We start from the raw sequence: 26088 nt of genomic DNA on the forward strand, positions 1-26088 counted from the left end.
GATCTAAACGACCTAGAAGCACTGACACCGAATCATCTTTTGCTCCTTAAGACAACACCATCCCTGCCACCAGGACTGTTTCAAAAGGAAGACATTTACGCTCGCCGCAGGTGGAGACAAGTTCAGTATATGTCAGACTTATTCTGGAAAAGGTGGATTAAAGAATATCTTCCCCTACTTCAAGAACGACAGAAATGGTCAAAAATCAGACACAACTTCACACCAGGAGACATCGTGATCATTATGGATGACTCAGCGCCTCGGAACTCCTGGCTTACTGGAAAAGTTGCTGAGACCATCGTTGACAAAAAGGGACTCGTGCGTATGCTTCGGATCAAGACCAAGACTGGTTTCCTGAGCAGACCAATTAACAAAGTTAGCCTTCTTCAGGAGTCAGGACTTTTGCCAAGTCTAAATGGACTATTTTTGCCTATTTTATTTTGTGTCTCCTACTCCCTGCACACATACAAACCACACTAATTATTTTTATTGATACTGATTAGTGAGAAAAGATGATCACTTTTCCAAAAAGACTGCAACATATGAACTCTGAACAAATAATCCAAGAAAGAGATCTGGACGTATATTTTGTGTGTATTGTCATTTATTATAGTAATTATAATTTTGTGAAATGATAATTAGGGGCTGGTATTGTAGGTGCCATAACACTACTTAGCTCAAGTTCATTATTTGTAGTATTATTATTATTATTATTATTATTTACATCACCTTTATTTGCTTGTTGAGCACTTCCGGTAATTGTCACATGGGTGTGGTTTGGTTTATAAGTCACCTGTTTAATGTCGAGTGCACATGACAGAGGGTGAGCTTGTGCTGTCATTTTTTCTGTTGACCGTTGTGTCCATAGTTACTATGTTTTGATTTTGTTTATTAAATATCCTTAAAACTATATTGCTTCAACATGGACTTTCTTTTCGAAAACGCGTCACAGTTTAAAGCCAAGTTTAGCCTCTCGGCGACTCAAATGTAACTGGGGATTGAGCCGCCACAAGTAGGTAACCTGTGATTTAGGATTCAAATAAACCCAGCTAGCTGACGTGTTGCAACAGATTATATAGTGACAATACATTTGCTCACATCAACTGGTAGCTAGCTATGTGTGTGTAGCATGAAGGGGCTACAGATTTATTTTTCGTTTTGTAACCCTCTTGTGTAAAATGATAAATACATTAGCTAAACCCAAACTTAGCTTTCATCAAAGATTCTTAATGAGAGGTTGAAAACCGACTCTGCTTTCATGGAAACCCCAGAAACGGGTTGTGACGGCTGCTGTTCTTTACTGAATGGTTAGTATAATCCATGTAGGGTCCAATTATTTGTATTGGCCAGTGTTAGGTAAGTGCTGGTTTTGTACCCTACATCTATGTTAAGCTGTTCAACGTTCTACTAACACTATTTTATGTAGTTATAATATAAGATAATACATTGAGAGAGCTGAGACAGGCTATACAAGCGTATCTGTTTGAATGTCCTTAAATTACAGTATTCCAAACAGCAGAACTTCTGTGTATGTGATGTGACTGACAACCTGACATGGTTTAGCCTTTTCCCACACCTATTACTTGCCTGATCAGCCTGCTCTCAGCTTTCTCATTTGTCTGTGTTGTATTGAAGCAGTGTCCTAAATGTAAAATGACTGACATTTTGTTTTAGGAACTGTTCACCTGTGGAGATTGCAGTGGCAAAGTGTTCCTGTGTAGCTGGAACAGCACTCTGCAACCACAATGTTGCACTGCTGTTCCAGACCGCACACTACTCCACACTCAACCTGGGAGTAGGGCCTGGCTCATTTTGTGGCATCTGCAGGCAGTGGCAAATACTTCCGGCATATGCCACAGATGCCACTACTCCGTGGCATCTGTGGCAAGTACTTCCAGCATATGCCACAGATGCCACAACTTGCCGAGGCATCTGCCGCTGCTCAACGGGACTTGCCACAAGATGCCTAGAGAATGTTTACGGTAGCTGCCACTCGCCTTCCGTGGCAAACGCTGCTATTTAAACCCGTATTTATCGTGTAAAATGTCGCTGTTTAGGCATGACTTTATCGAACTGATCTGTACACAGGACTGATGTGCGATCTCTATTTTTCAAAAATATTATACATTATCATTTCTATTCAATTTTACTTGGAGCATGGTTTGCTAAAATAAACAAACGTGCTATATCTATGATGAAATATTGGCGAGTGAGGGTTGCAACGCCCTTGGCAATTGTCGCTTATTGAGGGGATTTTCCACTGCTTGCTACGATAAACCAGGTGTATGATGACTAGTAAAGACAAATAATTAACAAATTAATATCTGTATTGACACAGCAACGTGTACACTGGTGTTATTAGACTTGGCTACAGACTTAGGGCAGCTGTAACTGATTGCAGTTGCCACCTCTAGTGAGATGCTAAGGTTTACTTTATAAATTAGGCAAAGGACAGTTATATTTGCCCCATGCCTTCAGCAGCAGCAGGCCATTCACTTTGACTTTATCCCGTTATGAAATGTCATCATTTCGACAATAAATAAATGCTACATAAACGTTATCTTGCACGTTTTATCGAACCATCTCCGTTTCTAACTTTCAATATATTTTAAAAGAGATCTCTCTCTCATCTGCGTGCGGGGGCGGGGCCTCACAGACACGCTGCATCTCTCTCGCTCACAGACATGCTGCAGCACTGTGCAGTGTGCACACAGTTCTGCTGGTAATGAATATTACATTTTGTGGGGAAACTTTTCCACCAATAATTCCAATAAGTATTCCAAAATGTTTTCACTTCAGGTTTACGAAAGTAACTAATCAGATTAGTTGTTTTTCAAATGTAACGCGAGCTGGATACAGTTAGGCTACTTGATTTTTGTATTCTGATTACGTAACGCCGACGCCGTTACATGTATTCCGTTGCAACCCAACCCTGTGTACAGATCATCAGTCCTGTGTACAGATCAGTTCGATAAAGTCATGCCTAAACAGCGACATTTTACACGATAAATACGGGTTTAAATAGCACACACATCTTGTGGCAACTCCCGTTCAGCAGCGGCAGATGCCTCGGCAAATTGTGGCATCTGTGGCAGATGCCGGAAGTACTTGCCACTGCCTGCAGATGCCACGAAATTAGCTTGCTGTCTCTCCAACCTGGCTGCTGTACCCCCTGTCCTCAGCTGCACTGAAACAGAGCAGCGATGGCACAAGCCAAGAACCATGGTAAGTACAGTATGTGTTCACAACCAATCCACGGTTTAATGAGTATTTCCTTTGTGCCAAGAGCTGATTTAGTATGTTGCATCAACGACCTTTTCAATTAATTTGACAATTATTTTGTGTAATTAATAGGGTGTGAAACCAGGCAGAGTGAGTGACATGGTGTTCATTTCCACTAAGCCAAAGCAGTTTACAGTTGCTGACGGTGTAAGGTAATATCTATTGTTCTAAGTAATTGTATGTAGCCTGCTACAACTTTGTGATTGTTGTTTGAGTGTAAAATTGTTCTTAAAGTCCTAATTATCATATAAACATGTTCAAAAGAGTACACGTTACAAGGCCGTGCAGGGGGAGCTGCCAGACCCAGATGTCCTCAAAGTCAGCGAGGCATACAAGGACTTCTCAGCAGACATCGCACCACGAAAAAAAACCGAATGGCTCACTACTCAACTCAATGACTAACACTCTTTCAGAGGATATGTTAGAAATGCACACATTATATATATATTTTTTGCATCTACTTTCTGGATATTGTACATCTGTTCATCTGTTATATAAACTAGCATTACTTAAATATGCAGAGACTAATTGAAATGTTTAAATATGTATTTTCCCCCCCGATATAACATCAACCTGTGTTTTGTAAAAGCTTATTAAATTAATCTGTAAAATGTTATCATATTGTGGATTTATTAAATGATGTATTTTCCTTTGTTATTTATGTGTGCGTTTGTTTTGAGGATATAATTCATTAGTACCTAAACATAGTATGGTATAACTGCTTTTTGTAATGAAATACACAATTGGTTTGAGAGCAAGAAATCTTTTAATCGTTGCCGAAATGAATGGAAATGTATCTCCCGATTATAACATTGTGTAACTTGCTGCTGTTAAATACCGTCAAACTATGTGCAATATGTGCTTTATGTGCAATATATACTTTATATACATATGCCATCTTTAATAACTAATATATACCGGGCTGCTAAATCCTAAGAACTGCTACAGGATTTGATTTGTAGATTGGATTTGTTTTTGTGGTGGCGGGGGAAGCCTCTGGATAGACCTGGTAAGCCCAAACGTGTAGTTCGGGTGAACTGGGAACGTCTGGAGGAGGCCCAAGTTCAGGAGGCCTTCAACTCACACCTCCGGCGGAGCTTTTCGGGCATTCCTGTGGAGGTTGGGGACATTGAACCAGAGTGGTCGGTGTTCAAAGCCTCTATTGCCGAAGCCGCGGCGGAGAGCTGTGGTCTCAAGGTCCTAGGTGCCTCAAGGGGCGGTAACCCTCGAACCTCCTGGTGGACACCGGTGGTCAGGGAAGCCGTCCGACTGAAGAAGGAGGCCTTCAGGGATTTGTTATCCCGGGGGACTCCCGAGGCAGTTGCAAGGTACCGACAGGCCCGAAGGGCAGCAGCCTCATCCGTGGCCGAGGCAAAGCAGCGGGTGTGGGAGAAGTTCGGAGAAGACATGGAGAAGGACTTTCGGGCGGCACCAAAGTTGTTCTGGAAAACTGTCCGACACCTCAGGAGGGGGAAGCAGGGAACCATCCAAGCTGTGTACAGTAAGGATGGGACGTTGTTGACCTCAACTGATGGAGTGTTAGGGCGTTGGAAGGAACACTTTGAGGAACTCCTGAACCCGACAACTCCGCCCTCTATGTTAGAGGCAGAGCTGGAGTATGACGGGGGATCAACACCAATCTCCCGGGGGGAGGTCACTGAGGTCGTCAAACAACTCCACAGTGGCAAAGCCCCGGGGGTGGATGAGATCCGCCCGGAAATGCTGAAGGCTCTGGGTGTTGAGGGACTGTCATGGTTGACACGTCTCATCAACGTTGCGTGGAAGTCGGAAACAGTACCGAAGGAGTGGCAGACCGGGGTGGTGGTTCCCCTATTTAAAAAGGGGGATCAGAGGGTGTGTGCCAATTACAGAGGCATCACACTACTCAGCCTCCCCGGGAAAGTTTACTCTAAGGTACTCGAAAGGAGGGTCAGGCCGATTGTCGAACCTCAGATTGAGGAGGAACAATGCGGATTCCGTCCTGGTCGTGGAACGACGGATCAGCTTTTTACTCTCGCAAGGATCCTGGAGGGGGCCTGGGAGTACGCTTATCCGGTCTACATGTGTTTTGTAGACTTGGAGAAGGCGTATGACCGAGTTCCCAGGGAGTTACTGTGGGAGGTGCTGCGGGAGTATGGGGTGAGGGGGTCTCTACTCAGGGCCATCCAATCTCTGTACTCCCAAAGCGAGAGCTGTGTCCGGGTCCTCGGCAGTAAGTCGGACCCATTTCCGGTGAGGGTTGGCCTCCGCCAGGGCTGCGCTTTGTCACCAATCCTGTTTGTAATATACATGGATCGGATTTCGAGGCGTAGTCATGGGGGAGGGGGTCTGCAGTTCGGTGGACTAAGGATTGCACCACTGCTTTTTGCAGATGATGTGGTTCTAATGGCTTCATCGGTCTGCGACCTTCAGCACTCACTGGATCGGTTCGCAACCGAGTGTGAAGCGGCTGGGATGAGGATCAGCACCTCCAAATCTGAGGCCATGGTTCTCAGCAGGAAACCGATGGACTGTCCACTCCAGGTAGGGAATGAGTCCTTACCCCAAGTGAAGGAGTTCAAGTATCTCGGGGTCTTGTTCTCGAGTGAGGGAACAATGGAGCGTGAGATGGGCCGGAGAATCGGAGCAGCGGGAGCGGTACTGCAGTCGCTTTAACCGCACCGTTGTGACGAAAAGGGAGCTGAGCCAGAAGGCAAAGCTCTCGGTCTTCCGGGCCATTTTCGTTCCTACCCTCACCTATGGTCATGAAGGATGGGTCATGACCGAAAGAACGAGATCGCGGATACAAGCGGCCGAGATGGGTTTTCTCCGCAGGGTGGCTGGTGTCTCCCTTAGGGATAAGGTGAGAAGTTCGGTCATCAGGGAGGGACTCGGAGTTGAGCCGCTCCTCCTTCGCGTCGAAAGGAGCCAGTTGAGGTGGTTCGGGCACCTAGTTAGGATGCCACCTGGGCGCCTCCCTAGGGAGGTGTTCCAGGCACGTCCAGCTGGGAAGAGACCAAGGGGTAGACCTAGGACCAGGTGGAGGGATTATATCTCTTCGCTGGCCTGGGAGCGCCTTGGGATCCCCCAGTCAGAGCTGGTTGATGTCGCCAGGGAAAAGAAAGTTTGGGGCTCTCTGCTGGAACTGCTACCCCCGCGACCCGACCACGGATAAGCGGGAGAAGATGGATGGATGGATGGATGGATTTGTTTTTGATCTGTATTTTTGAAAATTATGTAACTTTATCTTTTTTTTAGCATATTGTTTATTATATTATAACTGAATACTTTTTTAGCATATTGTTTATTATATTATAACTTAGTACTTTTTTAGCATATTGTTTATTATATTATAACTTAGTACTTTTTAACGCATGTAAGATATTCAACACTAAGCTGTCTGTGGCTCTTTCCTGCTGTAACGCTACAAATCTCCCATCTGTGGGACTAAAGGTATTCTAATTCTGATAACGGGACGAATTTGTACAAAGGGGCACACAGCAATGTAGTGCCGACTTTCTTACACGCTGGAAGGCCAATCGCTTTTCTTTACCCCGAAATCCGCTCATTCTTGCTCTCGGTTTGACAACAAACTGTCAAGCTGTCAAAACTCTGTACTCAAGCCGGAAGTACTCAGCCACACACCCAGCCGCCGGAAGTTGATAGACGCCATCTTGTGCACAGAGCCCATAGGCACACACTGCAGACACTAATTAGAACACAGACTAAAACAGCAATGTACAGACGAATCAGATGATTAAACATGATCTTAAAATATATTTAATATTTTTTTTAATTATTTTTTGCATGATTTTTGTAATACTTTCTGCTGACACTAGGTGGGGCTGTGCCTGATTTGGCCCCCGGGCCTTGAGTTTGACACATGTGGTTTAAGTGAACATACTTCTAAATAAACATTTAAGAGTCTTGTTAATAATTACAAAAACATCCTTTGAACAGAAATCAAATATAGCCTTTGATCACTTGCTTCTATTCCATTTTGAAAAGACGTGATGTGCTACGTTTGTCAGTAAAAAGCCTGTGATGTGTTTTTCACAGTAGATTAGGACTCAAATAGACTGAATGCATAGTTTTTTAAATACAGGCCCCAGTGGCTGGGTCTCAGGATATATAAATCATGCCTGTATCAGAATGCCCACACTTCAAAGCAGCTTCTGTACAGTACAATATTAGCCATGACCAGATTTTTTAAACAAGTAATAGATGTCGAAGGTTGGCCTTAACTGGGCAAGATGGATCAGAGCAGCTGTTGGTGACCTTTTTACATACTGTAGCTGCTGCCTTTCAGTCGATACTCAGGAAACACAGTGTAAAAACTGTTAAAGCTACTGACAAACATTTTTTTTAACATAAAAACAAGAAGATCAGGCAAAACAACGAAAACTCACAGAAATACTGCAAATTCTAGATATTTTCAACGAAAGGTTTTAGGAATAAGTAAAACATGACTTCAAACAATATGTACCAATGCATTTTGAAATAATACTGGTACATATACAAATGGTCAGTCAGCTCTTGCCTAGCCCGAAGGACATATTTTGTGTAGATTCTATCTCGACATGTGTGTGCAGATGAGATTTCTCTGTATATCCACTACATGTGAGCTCGGTCACATTTTATTGAAGTAGTCTACTGTTTCCTTTCTGTCATCTGACTGCTGTTTGCAAAGAAAATGTGTAGTTTTTACTTTGTTTTGACAAGATGAAGATTGGACTTTATTGATTTTGATGCTCAAAATAGGTCTCATTGTCAGTGTACATAAAGATTACATTTGACTTGTTTGAACAAAGACGATGTTGGTACTTGTCAAGTCAAATAAAAGCTGAAGGCGCTGTGGTGAATAACAAACACCACAGATATAAATGTGTGTGTGTTTACATGACTTTGTGTCGCCCCAGGTGGAGAATGTCAACACAGAGGTCCGCAGGCTGAGTCGCTGTCTGTCTCAGGCCTCATTACCTTCCTCAGGATCCGTACAGGCAGACGGAGAGATGGAAGAGCAGGCCAACAATACAAAGGTAGCACTACTCTATAATCCTGTTGTCATGTGACAATCAATCTACACTTTTCCAAATCCTGTTTAATCTCTTCATCTAATGTCTTCTTACCTTCAAAAACATTCAACGCTCTCTCACAATTTGATTTTACTCGAGGTCTCATACATTCAATGTATGTGCATCCTTTGTTTTTTTAACTTTTATTTATTTACTTGGTTTGTCAATACATTTACTTCGCTTAATGTACAAACTCATTTCTTTACAGGCAGTACAATTTAACCAAAACAAAGAAACATGCCTTATTGTATGACTTTTTTACTTGAATGACACCACAAAACAATAGTAGGCCTACATACAAAAATTGCTATATGCATGACGGCTTATTTTGCATCCTACAGTAAATGTGCATAAAGATTTGTTAGTTTTATCTTCTTCTCATTGTACTGCAACTTAGCCTTATGTAGTTTTTAAATCTGTATGTATAACATCCATCTTCATCAGACTATCATGTCTCATAAATAGAGATGGAAAAGCAGGGATTTTGAACACAATTGTATTAAGTCAAGTCAAGTTAATTTATATAACACTTTTAAAACAACCTCGGTTGTGCTTTCCAGATTAAAAACAAGACAATCAGAAATTAATTAAAGAATAAAGACATAATTGTACACAGGTAAAAATAGATCAAAAGAAACAAAATACAATAAAAGTAACAATAAATGGGTTTTCAGCAGTGTTATGCTAACAATGGTAAAGCTAATATGCTAATACCTTTAGCAGGTTTAACATATTACCCAGGTTAACCATCTCAGTTTAGCATGCTTTACAAACGGAACAAAGTAAACCTGTTGCTGATGAAAATGTCATTAGTTTTGTATTATTATTTGGTCGAATAGTTTGAATCTTAAGGGTAAGTCATTCTTGAATATTAGTAAAGAATTCCACTGCAAGATATCAAAAGATATCAACCTCATATTGGCGCTAGAGGGAGAACCCATAAGTAGATACATATAAAGTCTATTTACTTTGTTAGTATTAACCTTGAGATGTTCCATATTTTGTTTAACAACAACAATCCAATATAAACACAATTTAACAAACAATTAACAAATAAATTATAAATATTGATCAGAGAAAGATTTATTTTTCACACATACACAAGAAAGAAACATCAAGTGTGTTGATCAGAGTGTGGACCAACTGGCAGACAAACATTTGTATTTCAAAAATATATTTTTAAAACATTAACAGCATAATTTAGTTAATGGTGTCTTTTCTAACAAACCCTCTTGTACTAGGTCGAAGGAACGCTGCGCTTTTCCATCTATTATGACCAACTGCAGTCCCAGCTGGTGGTCACCGTCTTGCAGGTGGAGGGGCTTCTGGAGCAAAGCCCAACGCGAATTCTCCAGCCATTTGTTAAACTAAGACTCATGTGGTCAAACTCAGAAGAAGTGGAAGTTGAAGAATGTATAGACGAAGAGGTAACTTTTGTCTTCCTTATCACATACAATATGTCACTGGTGCAGTGATGATGTCATTTTGTAGGCCCGGAAGTTAGCTTCTTAATGGCTCCCTTGACAAAAATGAATGAATCAATCAATCAATGTTTATTTATATAGCCCAATATCACAAATGTTACATTTGTCTCAGTGGACTTTACAGTTTGTACAAAATATCAGTATGACAATACGACACCCTCTGTCCTTAGACCCTCACATCGTACAAGGAAAAACTTCCGGAGAAAACCCACAGTTTAAAGGGAAAAATGGGAGAAACCTCAGGGAGAGCAACAGAGGAGGGATCCCTCTCCCAGGACGGACAGACGTGCAATAGATGCCGTGTGTAAATTGAAAAGATAATACATTTGCAACATAGAATGAATGGGATTGTTTAAATGGATTCCAGATTATAGCAGAAAATAAGCTTTGTGTCAAACAACTGTTTATACTATTTACACATTTTGTTCAGCAGGATCATCTCCACTTTTAGGATTTTTTAAGCGTAAATGCAATCGCCAGAAGTGAAAAGCTAATGTTAGGCTACATCAAGGTCACATGACTTCATGTCACCATTCACTAAGCTCAAGGCTCTTAATGTTTGGCGTGTGACGATGAGTAGTCTCATTTAGCCACTTGTTAGCTACCACTGTTTTTATGACAAATAAAAGCTTTGGATATTCACAAGTGGGGTATTTACTGAAACATTTTATGTGGTGAAACAAAAGGTTAAAATCTCTTAATTTTGAATTGATTCCAGCCTTTATTTTAGGTATCTAACATCAAACACAGTAATACAAAAAAGGACTTCCAGGCGAGGGAACCGGAAGTGTTAGAATTTTAACTAATTTCTGTGTTTTAGGACTCATTCCTTGTTACCTCGTTAATTAATGGTAGAAATTACAGATCTTGATTTTGGGAAACATACAGCTTTTGTTTTCTCCTTTTATGCTCATTAGGCCCACTTTGTAAAAATATACACTGTCCTTCATATTCTCATAGAGCAGGGGTGGGGAACCTCCGGCCTCCGGGCCGTATACGGCCCGCGAGACAATTTGGTACGGCCTTCGAGGTAATTTATAAACACACGCAAAAAAGAAAAAAATGTAAGAAATCTAGACCGCAAAAAAATTAAACAAGCGAGTACCTGTTTTTCCTGGCCAATGTCAGGGTCCTTGAACACAACACGAGCCTAACGTGTCATCACGTGGTATATGTCTCGACCATAGACTGTATATATAAAGCAGGGGTGGGGAACCTCCGGCCTCCGGGCCGTATACGGCCCGCGAGACAATTTGGTAAGGCCCTCGAGGTAATTTATAAACACACGCAAAAAAGAAAAAAATGTAAGAAATCTAGACCGCAAAAAAATTAAACAAGCGAGTGCCTGTTTTTCCTGGCCACGGTCAGGGTCCTTGAACACAACACGAGCCTAACGTGTCATCACGATTATGTCTCGACTGACAGGGGTGCAGTTCTGACGGATTGCACCAGAACGCCGCTCCAGCACTTCAGATATTGCAGTACCGATAAGGAGCCGTACACATGACGCAGTTTCTGCGTGGCTGTGTCTTAGTTGAAAGCCCAGTGGCGATCTGCTCATCTGTCATACAGTCAATAACTTTGTTGTTATTAGCATCTGGTTAGCTAGCTATGCTAACGAATATAAGAAGCTTTTTCTCCAACCAGTGAGGTAAAGGCACATCTTTATATGATCATTATAGTTATAAAAAACTAAGAGAATAAAGTAAACAGGTATAAAATACTATATGACAGTAAAAAAAAGTTGTTATTAATAAAGAAGAATACAGTTTGAAAGGGGAGTGATTTGTCAAATATTCATAAAGAAAAATAAATCTGCTTCCAGTTCTGTTTCATATGGGTGTTGAGAGATGTATCCATAGATCTGCTAATCAGGGGCGGCGCCAGGGGGGAGCTAGGGGGTGCTGAAGCACCCCCCAGGATTGCCAAAGCACCCCCTAACCACCCCCAAGAAATATGTTTTTTTTTTTTTTTCGAAAATTATTATTATTATTTTTATTAAATTAAATTAGAAATATTATTGATTACATCAATGCATATGTGAAACAAACACATTTTTTTTACCAAAAACATAAAGCCAACACAGGTGATATGATTAGGCCAATGGCCAGCACCCATTCGATTTTTGACCTACCCATAGGTTAAATTACTTTGTGACACTTGGGTGACTTCCTGTTAGCTAGAGCGCCAAATGATTTGCTAACAGCAAAGTGAAAAATTGATAGTTTTTTAGTCCTTAAACGTCCACGTGTGGACACTCAATCTAAACCAACTGAAAGCGAGAGGGATTCTGCACATAATAGGCCTCGTGAGTACAAGTAGCTTACTTCTGGGTCTCTGTGTTTCATTCAAGCCCTGCTCTCTCTTCTGTGTGTGTTGTGTGTGTGTGTGTGTGTGTGTGTGTGTGTGTGTGTGTGTGTGTGTGTGTGTGTGTGGTGTGTGTGTGTGTGTGTGTGTGTGTGTGTGTGTGTGTGTGTGTGTGTGTGTGTGTGTGTGTGTGTGTGTGTGTGTGTGGTGTGTGTGTGTGTGTGTGTGTGTGTGTGTGTGTGTGTGTGTGTGTGTGTGTGTGTGTGTGTGTGTGTGTGTGTGTGTGTGTGTGGCACGAGCCACTTTGTGTGCGTGCGCGAGCGAGCGAGAGAGCTCGCCTCGCGCACCAGTGGGTATCTACCGGAGATCGTTGTGGTTAGCATCTGGTGCTAGCTAGCCAAGCTAACGGATATAAGGAGCTTTTTCAACAACAAGGTGGAGGGAGAACTCTCTCCTGTCAGACGGAGAGTCTCAGGTAACCTCAGCTCAGAGATGGGGTCGTTACTAAAAAAAAGTAATATATTACACTACTTCGTTACTCTCTAGATAAAGTAACTCGTTACTTTACTCGCAGGGCCGGCCCGCCCCTACAGGCAGATCACGCAGACTGCGGCGCACCTACAGTGTAAGCGCGCCACAGTTTTGCCTCTGCGAGACTCCACTTGCACCCCCAATTACTATTGCATTAAGGAAGACATAACACAAGTCTTTCTTTTTATATGCTCTAAAATAGGCTACCAGCCACACAACAAGCTAACAGTCTGTGAAACGTAAAGACACTAATTAATGAAACCAGTTCAAGACGCATTATTCTTATCATTCTTTATGAGCGCATAACGGTAAGGTATCTAATTACTTATTTATTTAGTATTCCATAACTTAGTAACAGAGATGGTCAAACTAAAGTGGTAGAGACATGGCAGAATTCCTACAATGAAGCGGGACATTGAACTGTTCATCCGTGAGAGGGCGATCAACAAAAGAGAGCGAGCGGGCCCGTTGAGGGAGTTTACAGATGAAAAGACTCAGCCATGTTTATGCAGCACTGCACGTGGAGATGTGGTCTCGCAAATCGCGCAGATTACATAGGCCTACATGTATATAAACCGATATAAACCTGCGGCGGACACCCCTCTTGTCTGTCAGTGAGTGTGATTATTTTATAAAAGTAACGAAGTAACGCGTGTCGGGGCAATGTTAGTAACTGTAGTGTGGTTACTGAATTATAAAAGTAACGCGTCACACTACTCCGTTACCGACATAAGTAATATTATTACAGTACCGCGTTACTTTGTAACGCGTTACACCCAACTCTGCCTCAGCTCAGGTGAAGTAAAGGACTCTCTCAGTGTTTAGATAGTTAACTTTAGTCTAGTTATCTCAGTGGGTCTCAAACGGTTTGTTTTAAAAGGGGAGTGATTTGTAAAATATCTATAAAGAAAAAGTAAACCTGTTGACAGTTCTGTTTCGTATGGGTGTTGAGAGATGTATCCATAGATCTCTTAATGTTGCTCTCAAAGTGCACCAGACCAAAAAATCTTCCCGGGGGAGCATGCCCCCGGACCCCCCTAGAGGAGGTGAGGACCCTCCTAGAGGAGGTGTCCGCTCACCACTTGTAAAAATAGCACTTTACCCCTGCCTATATGCCGTGAGCTGATTATCGAGCCTTCATTGTAACAGTCGTGTGTGTGTGTGTGTGTGTGTGTGTGTGTGTGTGTGTGTGTGTGTGTGTGTGTGTGTGTGTGTGTGTGTGTGTGTGTGTGTGTGTGTGTGTGTGTGTGTGTGTGTGTGTGTGTGTGTGTGTGTGTGTGTGTGTGTGTGTGTGTGGTGTGTGTGTGTGTGTGTGGTGTGTGTGTGTGTGTGTGTGTGTGTGTGTGTGTGGTGTGTGTGTGTGTGTGTGTGTGTGTGTGTGTGTGTGTGTGTGGGGGGGGGAGTGTTGCAGTAGAACATTCAACTGTAGCGCTGGTGCATTAATGGGAAACCCTAAATGTTTGAGCACCCTCTATGAAACGTCAAGCTACCCCACAGCACCCCCTAGAGAAAATCTCTGACGCCGCCACTGCTGCTAATTTTGCTCTCAAAGTGCACCAGATTGATGCTTTTAACTTCAACATTTAAAAAAAAATCTTCGCGGGGGAGCATGCCGTCGAGGTTAGGGCCCCCCCCCCCCCCCCCCCCACTTAAATCATGTTCACATGGATAGGAAACTAAATACATTTGCACACATCTTGTGTCCATATCATTCTGTTTTGGTGGTCACGCCACACCGTGCATGTGCATGCATACGCGAGTCATGGTGAGATATCTGGATTAAGAGGTTGCTTTTTCTTTGCACAGAATGAAATGAATGGGCTGTGATTTTAGTTTTTTTAAGCAGAGGTCAATAATTTGTACGGCCCTCTGAGGATATTGTAAAAATTGAAATGGCCCTTGAGAGGAAAAAGGTTCCCCACCCCTGTCATAGAGTAATAGATTACTTCTGTGACCTTCTTAGGGTGAAGGGACTGCACCCGTCTTGTGGAAAGTGCTGCAGGAATGCCGGACTCGCATTGTGAAAGGCAGCTGTAACCCTTTATTTGGAGACCAGTTCAGCTGTCCTCTGCTAGAAGAAAAGCAGCTTCATCACATCAACCTCAGGATGGAGGTCCTGAAATACATAGACACACCACTTTCCTCTAAGTTTCTCTCAAATTATAGGGAATTAGTATTTAGTCAGTTGAAGAAAAACATCTAAGCAGAATCTATGTCTTTTTTTTTTTACGTGTGATCGTGTAAAATGACTGACTGCCCTGTGTCCTTGTGCATCTCAGGTGAGGGACTTTGATAAATTCTCCAGACACTCAGTGTTAGGGGAGGTGAGGGTTCCTTTAGGGCAGCTCAACATCTCCTACCCTCTGGAGCTACAAGAAGATCTAATGATACCACAGAAGGTACAGAAGGACACCATGTGTACAAAGACACACATAGCAATCAAATAAGAACTTTTTTTCCCTAATCTTTCGGTCAAGGTGAATTATTTTGAAATTCAAAAGTCTTGAACATTCAGAACAAGATATTAAATACTAAACAGTTAAAGGGACATCAATTACACAAGGTGAGACACTGAAGTATGCTCCTGGCATTTGCAGGGTTAAAGAGGGATAAAGTCCTCCTTATACCTATACTTACAGAATGATTTTCAGTTTAGTTTTTCCTGTTTCTTTTCCTGTTAATGTAACTCACTTGAACATCTAGCATGTCCTTTTTTTTTTTTTTTAAATCTGTGTTAAATACATTTTTTTAATAATACATATACGTCTTTTAATGTTTTCTCTATTATTTAATATTTCAATGCAGTTATTTGTTGTAAACATTTTTACTGATTTGTGTTTATCCTCCCACCTTCTGAATAGGATCTTGTAGGAAAGGTTCTTCTGTCGTTAAGGATTCTACCCACTTCTCGAAGGCTGGAGGTTGGATTGCTAAAGGTCAGAACAGCCCACTCTGAGATATCCTCTGATGCAGGTAAATAGCTAACACATCTAAGAAAAATAAAGCTATGAAAATGCAGCAGTATAACATACAGTCACGGATTTTCCTTTTCTGTTTTTTGTAGCCCTGTATGCTAGGATCAGTGTGCAGTGCAACCAGAGCAAGTTGCGGTACCAGAAAACCTCTGCAGTGGCTCGCTGCCTGGTGACTGTCTTCAATGAGGTCGCCATGTTCTCCCTACCAGAGTTTCCTCTGGAGCAGTGTAAAATATTGGTGTCTGTGTATGAAATGCGCACGGCCAAGAGATCCCCAAAACATCTGATTGGACAGTTGACGGTCGGGAAGGAGAAGAGTTCAGAAGACAAACACTGGAGCGTAATGATGTGCTCAGTACGGCAGCCAATAGCAAAGTGGCACGGCCTTCTGATCTGACATACCGATAGATTCTCTCCTGTTCTTCCTGGATGGCTGTCCAGACATACTACCTGTATTTAACTGCCAAACGGGGTGCTTGTGTATTCACTTTATAAAGACTTCCGATTTGTTAGTTCTTTCGGTTTAGCACTTACAGCTTCGTCAACAACAAATTACATTTGGGGGACATTTACATATGATTGGATGCTTTGACAGTACCACCTCCATCCTCTGCTAGTGGCTGGCAGGATTATGTATATGAAAAGGGTCTGAAATCTCAACTTTTTTAATAACTCCGTAGTGTCTCTTGGTATGGATAGCTCGGCTATGAGTAACTACAAAAAGTACCAGAACACATAGGATGAATTCTGAAGGTCTACATGCAATTTTATAGATAGATAGATAGATAGATAGATGTAACACCCTTTTCACCCCGGTTACACGTTTCATTTGCCCTGTACGATGGACGCTGTAAGTGATGAAAATGAGGGATGTTGGCTTATCTGGCACCCACAGCTCACAGCCAAAATGCGAGGGAGGGTGCACCGGTTCCGGCGCTATTGTTATTAGAATCTGGTGCTAGCTGCTCTATAAGAAGAAGATGTTTCTACAATAATGTGGAGGGAGAGTCCTCTCCAGTCAGACTGAGTGGCTGATAACTACAGCTCAGTGAGGTAAAGGACTCTGAGTGTTTAGATAGTTCACTTTAGTCTAAGTTATCTCAGTGGGTTTCAAACGTTTTGATCACAATTGATGTAAACACACATTTCCAAGGCACTCCTTTATAATGATTGGGATAAACAGGTTTGAAATCATTCCAATGTATACTATAGGACAGTAAACCAAAAATATCCTTTAAAACTGGAGAGATACAAAAAAATGCATAAATAAATGTTAAGGTAAAATAAGATATGAACAACAAAAATAAAATAAGTTACATTCATTTGTTATTGGCTATGGTAGGTTATTGGTTATGTTCACATACTTATTTGATTACATCCACTTGTCTAAGATGACAACAGAGACTTTCGACCCTAAACCAGCTGTTGACTTGTGGATGCAAGCATCTAATCGCAGACTCAACCAGAGAGGAAGTAGTAGGCCTACATCATCAGCTACCATGTCTGACAGAGAGGAAGACAGTGAGGAAAACAGTCAGGAGGGTAGTGATGACAGCTTGTAGGATTACTGGTCGTGCTAATGTTGTCTTGTCCTAACCTCTGCATGTGTGTTCTGTGTTCACCTCTGCATGTGTGTTCTGTGTTCACCTCTGCATTTGTGTTCAGCGCGTGTGTCTGGCAAATAAAGTCAAGACCCCCTCAAAAGTTACGGTTTCTTTCATTTTAAGGATGAGCACCAAGCAACATCTCCAGGTGCTCCTTTGAGAACCAGGGCAAAAAAGTTATGTGCACCCCTGGCTATAGCCATGATACAGACAGCAGAAAAAAATATTCTAAAGAGTGCTGCAGGCAAACGGAAAAAGAGTGTGTCATGGTGGGAGGACAACTGTAGTACAGCTAGGGAGACATAGGGAACTTAAACAGCTAGAAGCTTATCAAAACTGGACACATTGATCCACATAAAAGAAAAACAGGCAACAGTACGGGAAATTATCAGGTTAGAAAAATCCTACTGGAGACATTTGTAATACTGTTTGCCCATTGCACTAACCTCACAGTTGGGTAAGACCATGGAATGTATGGCAAAAGAGATATTATCAAATTTTCTAGATTTAAAACATTTTCTTTTCACTTTTCAAAGTGGATTTCAGGGAAAATAGATGGATTGTAATCTTGCGTTTAGAATCAGAAGTCAGGAAAGCTACAACACAGAACAATAAATGGTGTGTATCGAGTTCCTTGATGTGTAAAAAGCTCACCGCATGTTATGGAAAGAGGAACTGCTTATTAAACATAATTAATTGTGTAAATAGCAGAGGTGGGACCAAGTCATTGTTTTGCAAGTCACAAGTAAGTCTCAAGTCTTTGCACTCAAGTAAGTCTCAAGTCTTTGCGCTCAAGTCCGAGTCAATTCTCAAGTCAGGTTGGGCAAGTCAAGTCCAAGTCATAAACTTTGAAAAACCGAGTCTTAAACAAGTCATTATGTGCTTTACACGAAATGTAATAACATCCAACAACAGAATAATGTTTAATAATCAAACGTGTTTTTTTCTATTTTAGAATGAATGAGGAGGGATGCAGGTTTCAAAATGGAACAAAAGGCGAGCTTTATTCACAAAAAGCTGAACAAGAATCCACAAATAGGTACAAAGGCACAAGGTAGCATCCAAACAAAAAAGGGACTGTGACAACAGGAAGAGAGACATGAACGACAAAATAATGAACCAACACTGAACACAGGAAGAGACAAGACTAAATACAGGGAGGGGTAATCACGATACTAGAAACAGCCGAGCAGGGGAGGAGAAACACAAGGGCGACAGGTGAACACAATCAGACACACCAGGGAAACTAACGACAGGGAGGACAGAACAGCAAAATAACCCCAAAAACTCAAACCCTGACAGATAAGTAAGGTAAGGCTACCGTGACGGTTTGAGTTTAATTTACAAGATCACAGATGTTGAGGTAACCAGAATGTTTATTTCCGCTGTGAACAACATGTTATAAGGGACCCACAATCTATCTTTATGCAAGGGATAATGTGCAGCGAGGCGGTCTATATGGGGAAAAGAACACCTGAATCTAGATCCCTCTGCAGGTGGTACTTTAACTATATTTTGATGCTAATACTTTTGTACTTTTACTTGTAACATTTTGAATGCAGGACTGTTTATTGTAACCGAGTATTCCTACTCTGGTACTTTTACTCAAGTACAAGATCTGAACTTCTCCCACCTCTGGCAATAAATCCTGAGTGGTTACCAAAAAAAAAACCCTGCTCTGAAGGTTATTTTTATTTTACAAATAGTGCACTCAGCTTTGCTTTCTCCAATATCATTGAAATGCAGCAGATGCTGCTTATTTTTTCGGTTTCGCTAATTTCTTGACTTTTTCCGATGCGCTTGCATTTAAATCCGGCTCCCCATCTCCCCGGCTGAAGTCGAATAGTCAATTTAGCTAAGGAACCTTCCTAACGGAGTGAAATGACCCGGAAGTACCTCAGTGGCAGCCATGATAAGTGTCGTTCGAATTCTCTAGAGATGATAGGAAAGGAGGTTTCAAACTTCCTTTATAACCTCCTAGTTTAGGAACCACTGGACCTCCCTTTATTAAAGGAGAGGAGAAAATGCTGCCCCACAATGCCTTGCGGCCGCGGCATTTAAGGCTTTCACGGAAACAACCGATCATGACAGACAAACGAAGATCATGTAGTTACCGCTGCTCTCTTAAGCTTTTACATTCTTAAGCCATAACTTGGCAAAATGCTTATATTAAATGACGATGTGAAATTATCCAGGTAAAGTTAACATCGTATTCAAACCTGTATGCTCAGTTTGCATTAGGCTATTTAATTATTAATTTCCAGCGTTTTACCATGCAAGCCTAATATGATGTATTTATTTCAGTCACAGATGCTGAAAACCTTGCCCTAATTAGTGCAAGGGTTAAGATGGAGCACATGTTCAGTGGGAAACTAAATGCTGCCAAATCAGGCTGGGAGTAAGTACATCTATATTTGTCTGATAAAATGTTTTAATAAATGTGCATGGTGAATTAAGATAATTTGTAACTAAAGGCAGGTTGTTAAAGAGATGGGTCTGGAGGGCCAGGTGACTGGTCCACAGACAGCAAATAAATGGGACAACTTGAAAACAAAATACAAGTTAAAGCAAATCACAGCTGGGCACTGTGGTGGGTTAGTGTTTGTAGATATTATGCTACAGACTTAAACTGGCGACCCCAGCCTCCTATATTAAAATGTGAATTTGCTTAGTTGTTTACACTTGTTAACATTTAAGGCGTAAGCAATTACACATTTAGAATTAGTAACATTTTTCGTTTGGTGTGCATTTAAATACTAACAAAGCACTCATATACTAACAAAGCACTCATATACTAACAAAGCACTTATATACAAACTAAGCACTCGTATACTGACAAAGGACTGTCTTATCTAAAGCCAGTTGAGTAGCTCTTGAAATGTTTTGGCTCTTTGAAACCTGATGTACTTATATGAATTTGTTTTCTTCAAGTGTGTATCTTCTTGGTCGAATGCACTTATTGTAAGTCGCTTTGGATAAAAGCGTCAGCTAAATGCAATATAATGTGATTTTGCCCTCACTGCCCTTTAACTAACAGTCTGTTATCTGTGTTGTCAATAGGAGTTAAAGAATCCCCCAACTGGGACAGGAACAGACGGGGGAGAGGCCTCAGCAGCTACCTGGCCATGGTTTGAGGCTAGGCAATTGGGGGAAGGCCATCAATTCAGCCTCCCACCCTAGTTGCCTCATGCCCGTTGTCAAGCCATGGCCAGACTGCTGCTGAGGCCTCCACCTCTGCTGAAGAAGGGCTTTCCCAAGTTTCCCTCAGCAGTGAGGAGGAGCCCGTGCCCTCCACCAGATCCCAACCACCTACTAAAAGGCCAAGGCGAAGAAGCAGCGATTTGGCCTTCCTCAAAAAGCAGGCAGAGAAGGACGAGGCCCGTGATGCAGCACTCTATGAGCAGAATGAGTGACTTGTTAATTTAATTTCAGAGCATGTGAAAAAAAAAAAAAAATGTTATGTTGCTGAAAACACTAAAGTGGAGTTCTTCAGTTGATGATTTGGATAACACTCACAAACAGTGCTTCAATAAACAAGCACTTTACATAAAAGGGTAAATTGCCCAAAAGCACCACATGTCATAGCAGCTTTTTAAAATACAATACAACAGTTACTTTCAACAATATTTGTGCTATAAATGCAAAAATAATGACTTTGTAATGACAAACACTACATGCAAAATGACAGACACACTCCAGTGAAATATATCAGCCAAATGTTTATTCAACAACCAAAAACTTGCCTCAGGGGGCTTTCTAATGTGTACAGTGTACAACACCCTCTGTCCTTAGATCCTTGCAGCCAATGAAGAACAACTCCCAACAAAAAAAACTTTTAACAGGGGGAAAACATGGAAGAAATCTCAGGGAGAGCAACAGAGCAGGGATCCCTCTCCCAGGACGGACCAATAGGTGTCCTATGTACAAATAAACATGACAAAAATACAACATAACTGGGTGAACATCAATGAAAAAGATGGAGTTTAGTTGCTTCCAACTGGAACATGCTGCTGCAGCAGGAGTAGCAACAATGGCAACCTGCACCACAAGAGACACAATAACGTGCATTAGTAACATGTATTCATGGGGAATGATTGCATATTAAAAAAAATGAATGATGTAAGAAAGCCATTAATATACTTACTAAGGATATAATCATGGTCATTTAGGTGTGGAGGACGCTGATGTGGGGCTGACACGTGTGCTGCCAGTCTGTCCCTATAGTGCTGACTAGCATGTTCATCCCTCTGCACAGGTCCCTGTGGAGGTAACGGCACTGGATCCTCTCCCTCAGTTGGCTCCAGGATGTCTCCAGCAGTGAGGCAGATGTTGTGGAGCACTGCACACACTGCTATCACCTTGGGGGAAAAGCTGTGATCCACTTTCAGGGCCTTGAAGAAGATCCCTCTCCACCGTGCCTTCATCATCCCAAAAGCCCTCTCCACAACCGATCGGGCTCTGGCATGGTGTCGGTTGAAGCGCGCCTCCACTCTACCCCTCAACGGTTCCCGGTACGGTGTGACGAGGTTAAGAGGTTCCCTCAGGCACGGGTAACCTCCATCCCCCACAATGTAATGGCCAGCTGGTGGGTAACAGCCCCTCACAAACATTTGCCATAACTGTCACAGTCCCTGAAGTCCCACAGTCCCTGAAGCTGGACAGAGAAGAACAGTTTGCGGTTCAGGTAATCCTGGGCATGGGGGCTATTGGGAGCCTTGATGCGGATGTGACATCCATCTATAGCTGAAGGCTGGGCTGTTGACAAGGCGATGAAAGCCATTGCCAACTTCAGCACACTGTGCCTGTGTGGGGAAATGGATGACCTTCTCCAACAGACATAATATTGCCTCACACATCCTGTGGACAATATCGAAAACTGTGGTCTTGGGCACATCAAATACCCTGGAGAAAACCAAATAGGACAACCCATGTGTCAGTCAGTAGACCACCAGGAGGACCTCCACATGCTGAACCCAGCCAATGGGTCTTCTCCCTCCTGAGAAGGGTCATCAGGGCCTCGATGGATTCCCTCGACAGGCGGTAGTCAAATCTAAGATCTTTGGACTGATCCATATAGATTTGTACCACAGGGACATGGTGGTCTGGGTTGGCGTAGATGTTGATCCTGCCCTGTAGAAGACAAAACAGGTGTAAATAGTAAAAGGTATACATCATTATTGTGGCTTTCCTTTTTTTTTTTAAAACAATAATGAATCATATTTGTTGTGTAAGGCAAGCACATGGGAGGAGATAGCCTTCAAGTTTGCTACAAATAACCAATACTGGAAATATGTTTGTTGGCTAAACCATAAGACAATTTTCTGTCAGAAAGCCTCAAAGCTAACTTCACCCAGGTACACAGAAACACATGAACTAGAAAATGCATTTCCTGCAGAAAATGCGTGCGCGCAACAGCGGTAATTAAAGTTTAAAAGTCTACAAATTGCTACAACTACTCTCACAAACTGGGTCAATGTGAAGTATTTTGTTAAAGGAGGATGAAAGCGTAATTAAGGAGCACTATTGAAGTGACTTTGATGGTTATTGGACTCAGGATTAATTCATTTGGATTCCCGCTGTATGAAGAAATTAAAGGAAGTGGAAACAATTCACAAAGGGATTAAACTGTTTAAAACACATGCTCAAAGTAAGCCGGATTTTGCCGTTGTGTTTATGTGGATTCAAAAATCGTAAATAATCTACAAAATGGAGGAGACCGATCTGATCGGAGCAACTGACAAATAATCCAATTGAAACCAGCATGGACAATGACTATGTTTTAAAAATGCGTTTATCCAGAAAAGCCTGGTTTGGACACTTTACGGGCGGAAGAAACATTTCTATTAAAGAAACTATTATACATTTCTGTCTTTGTATGCCTTTAATAGCTACTAACTTGAATTTTTATTCAAATGAATCAATCAATTATTTTGTATATGTTATTGTAATGTAGAGACAAGGCTTTTAGTGACAAACATGTATTGCCTTACAATTATATGTATTGAATTTAGCACAATTGTATTACAAACGTTAAGGGATTTTAAGATTCTGAAGTATTATGCTCAACAAACTCAATAACTTAGATTATTATTTATAGTTTTGCTCAATAGTTTCATGTCCGCTTACCTTAGAAACGTAAAATGCGACGGCAGTGTGTAGATGGGGAGCATGTTAGCTTAGCTTGGTAGCTTCAGCTAGCTCTGGAACTTCCAGAGTGGCAGGAGGTCCCGCCTCGGCTCCGCCTCTTTGCCCTTATTTGGAGCAGGCGGGAGTTGAACTCTGACGTCACTGTCGAGCCGTTAGTGGCCGACTCCGCCTACTAAGGGCTTCTCAGCAACTCTGCAGAATCCTATGGGTGACGTCACGGACCCTACGTCCATTTATATACAGTCAATAGAGGCTTCCTAATGACGTCACGGGATTTCACGTCAGACATCTTGGAGTACCACTCTACTGGCGGGAGCATTCAAAAATGGCGAAAATGAAAGGCTACTACGAATCACTATACCCGGAGGATAAGACCGTTTACAGAGAAACATGTACGTCGATTGGTTCGGTGGACCCTTATTTGATTCCCGTTAAGGATTACAGCACCGATATAAATTCATGGCCTTCACTTTCCTACTGTGATATCGTGAACTACCTGGTTTTTTACTGCGGTCAAGCCAGCCTCCACTCGGGAAAACCTAGTCAAGCCAGCCCGCACGTGATATTGCGGTGCGCGAATATCCTATGCATTACGGTAGAGTCCTGGAAACACTGCCTCTGTGTTTAGATGAGAATAAAACAAAAACTGTCCAGTATCAAAGACTCATTTCACTTCAGGGTGATAGCAGGACATCCCATCTAGTCACTTAGAAAAAATCAGGACATTCTGATGTACAGTTTCAAAATAAAAGACCTTTGAAGTCTCATATATGAGCTATCATCCCTCTGTGTTTAGATGAGAATAAAACAAAAACTGTCACGTATCAAAGACTCATCTCACTCCAGAGTGATAGCAGGACACCCCATCTAGTCACTCAGAAAAAATCAGGACATTCTGATGTACAGTTTCAAAATAAAAGACCTTTGAAGTCTCATATATGAGCTATCATCCCTGTTTTTAGATGACAATAAAACAAAAACTGTCCAGTATCAAAGACTCATCTCACTCCAGGGTGATAGCAGGACACCCCATCTAGTCACTCAGAACAACCCTGTCTCCTAAAAATTACGTTCCCACAGAACTAAACTGCATTCTCAATTACGTTTAGCTAGAAACGTATTCTCTCCCACGTTACATTCGTTATGAACGTATCTCAAATACGTTTATTTCTACATATCTTCTTGAAACGTCTTTTCTCCCACGTTACGTTTCTTATGACCTTATCTTAAATACGTTTATTTTCTACATATCTTTGCCATTTATTGTCTTGCTTATAATAATGATAATAGTCATTTATAAATATCAATTTAGAGCACACATTTGAAATCAGTAGGCGAGGCTGTAATTTCGCCAGCGGTTACTCTCATGAGCGAGGCAGAAAATAATAGTTTTAACATGCCAAAAAGCTGCTGTGTCGTTTATTGCACCTCAAACATTAAAACAAATCCAGAGTTAAGTGTTTCTGTACTTCCTCTAAGAACAAAGGACAGTAACAGAAGATCTCTGTGACGCCAGATGTGGTGTTGTTAATGCAATATGATATCCGGAAAAAAAATGCAGTTTAGGATGGCCGAAGACACTACACTACCCATAATCCCCAGCTATCGTTTGGGACTACAGTCCCGTTGACAAACCCCGTGATTAATCTTCAAGCTCTGGGATTGGATGTTGGAGTGGCAGTGCGCCAAGGTTACGCCGAGTGTCAAGCGCTTTGAAATGGAACGAAACCACGGCAGACTATTCAAAACTGGACTGGAACGCCCCCCGAGAACTACACATGCTGGCTATTGTGTTTCGCAACATGTTCTCTATGGCACGTCTCTACTGGGAATTGTAGTTTTAAAAGATGTTTTTGTTTTTCCCAAAATTAGAAGTTGACAGTATTAAACTGTGTACAGCCCTGGAGGTTTAGGCGATAGGAAACAAATTGGTGTGTACTGTACACATTTAAAACATGTCATTACTAAATGGGGGAAAATCACTTGTATCCATAATGGGCAGCATTAATATATATCCACATGACAGCTCATTGTTACTTTGTAATTCTACTCCGCAATTCAGAGGTTAACCTGGTATTTTTACTCCACTACATTTATTTTAGTTACTTTGCAGATTCTGATTAATGATGTGAAATATAAACAACCCTTAAATCACACCTGAGTAAAATTCAGGGAAAGTGCCAACAATCAGGAGAGATATTTGATAGTTGGTGCTTGAGAAGACTAAACATTTATCTGCAGATCTCTATAAAGTATATTCATTAATCGTTATTCTCTACTAATAGTTAATTAAAAACTGTATGTAATTGCTATTTTGCACATCCCTTTCAAGATTTTCTAAGGTTTATTGACATAATCATATACACAACTACGGTGTAGTTATGCAATGAATGAAAAACGTGGGTCACAGGTTCCTCAACAGTGCATTACAAGACATCTATCAATATGTGTGTATACATACCTCCACCATTAAACTGTCATATTCTGCACATTTCTTATACTATCTAAGAGTATAATTAATGTGTATAATATCATTTAAAATAAGTGCTTCGACATAGTTAACATTGCAGGAAAGCAATATATTAGACGTTAAGTACTTTGTCAGGCTTAATATTTATCTGTAGATAGATACTTCCAAAGCTTTTTTCTTATTTGAAAGAAGACCTAAAGTATTCTTTAATGTGTTAATAAAGGTTAATTAGTT

General features: G+C 41.5%; 1 protein-coding gene across 2 annotated transcripts in view; it reads left to right on the forward strand.

Annotated features, from left to right (window-relative positions):
• Positions 1-16518, forward strand: part of syt19 (synaptotagmin XIX) — a 36830-nt gene extending 20312 nt beyond the window's left edge. Inside the window, exons 4-9 of one of the 2 annotated variants that reach the window (XM_034205896.1) lie at positions 8181-8300; positions 9578-9763; positions 14622-14771; positions 14938-15057; positions 15520-15631; positions 15723-16518. In XM_034205896.1, coding sequence (XP_034061787.1) covers positions 8181-8300; positions 9578-9763; positions 14622-14771; positions 14938-15057; positions 15520-15631; positions 15723-16030 — 996 coding nt within the window. In that variant the 3' untranslated portion in view covers positions 16031-16518. The remainder of the gene's footprint in view (positions 1-8180; positions 8301-9577; positions 9764-14621; positions 14772-14937; positions 15058-15519; positions 15632-15722) is intronic. The other variant, XM_034205897.1, reaches the window with a different exon arrangement.
• Positions 16519-26088: the final 9570 nt, after the last annotated feature.

The sequence above is a fragment of the Gymnodraco acuticeps genome, unplaced genomic scaffold (genome assembly GCF_902827175.1).
Source record: "Gymnodraco acuticeps unplaced genomic scaffold, fGymAcu1.1, whole genome shotgun sequence".
NCBI classification, from domain to species: Eukaryota; Metazoa; Chordata; class Actinopteri; order Perciformes; family Bathydraconidae; genus Gymnodraco; species Gymnodraco acuticeps.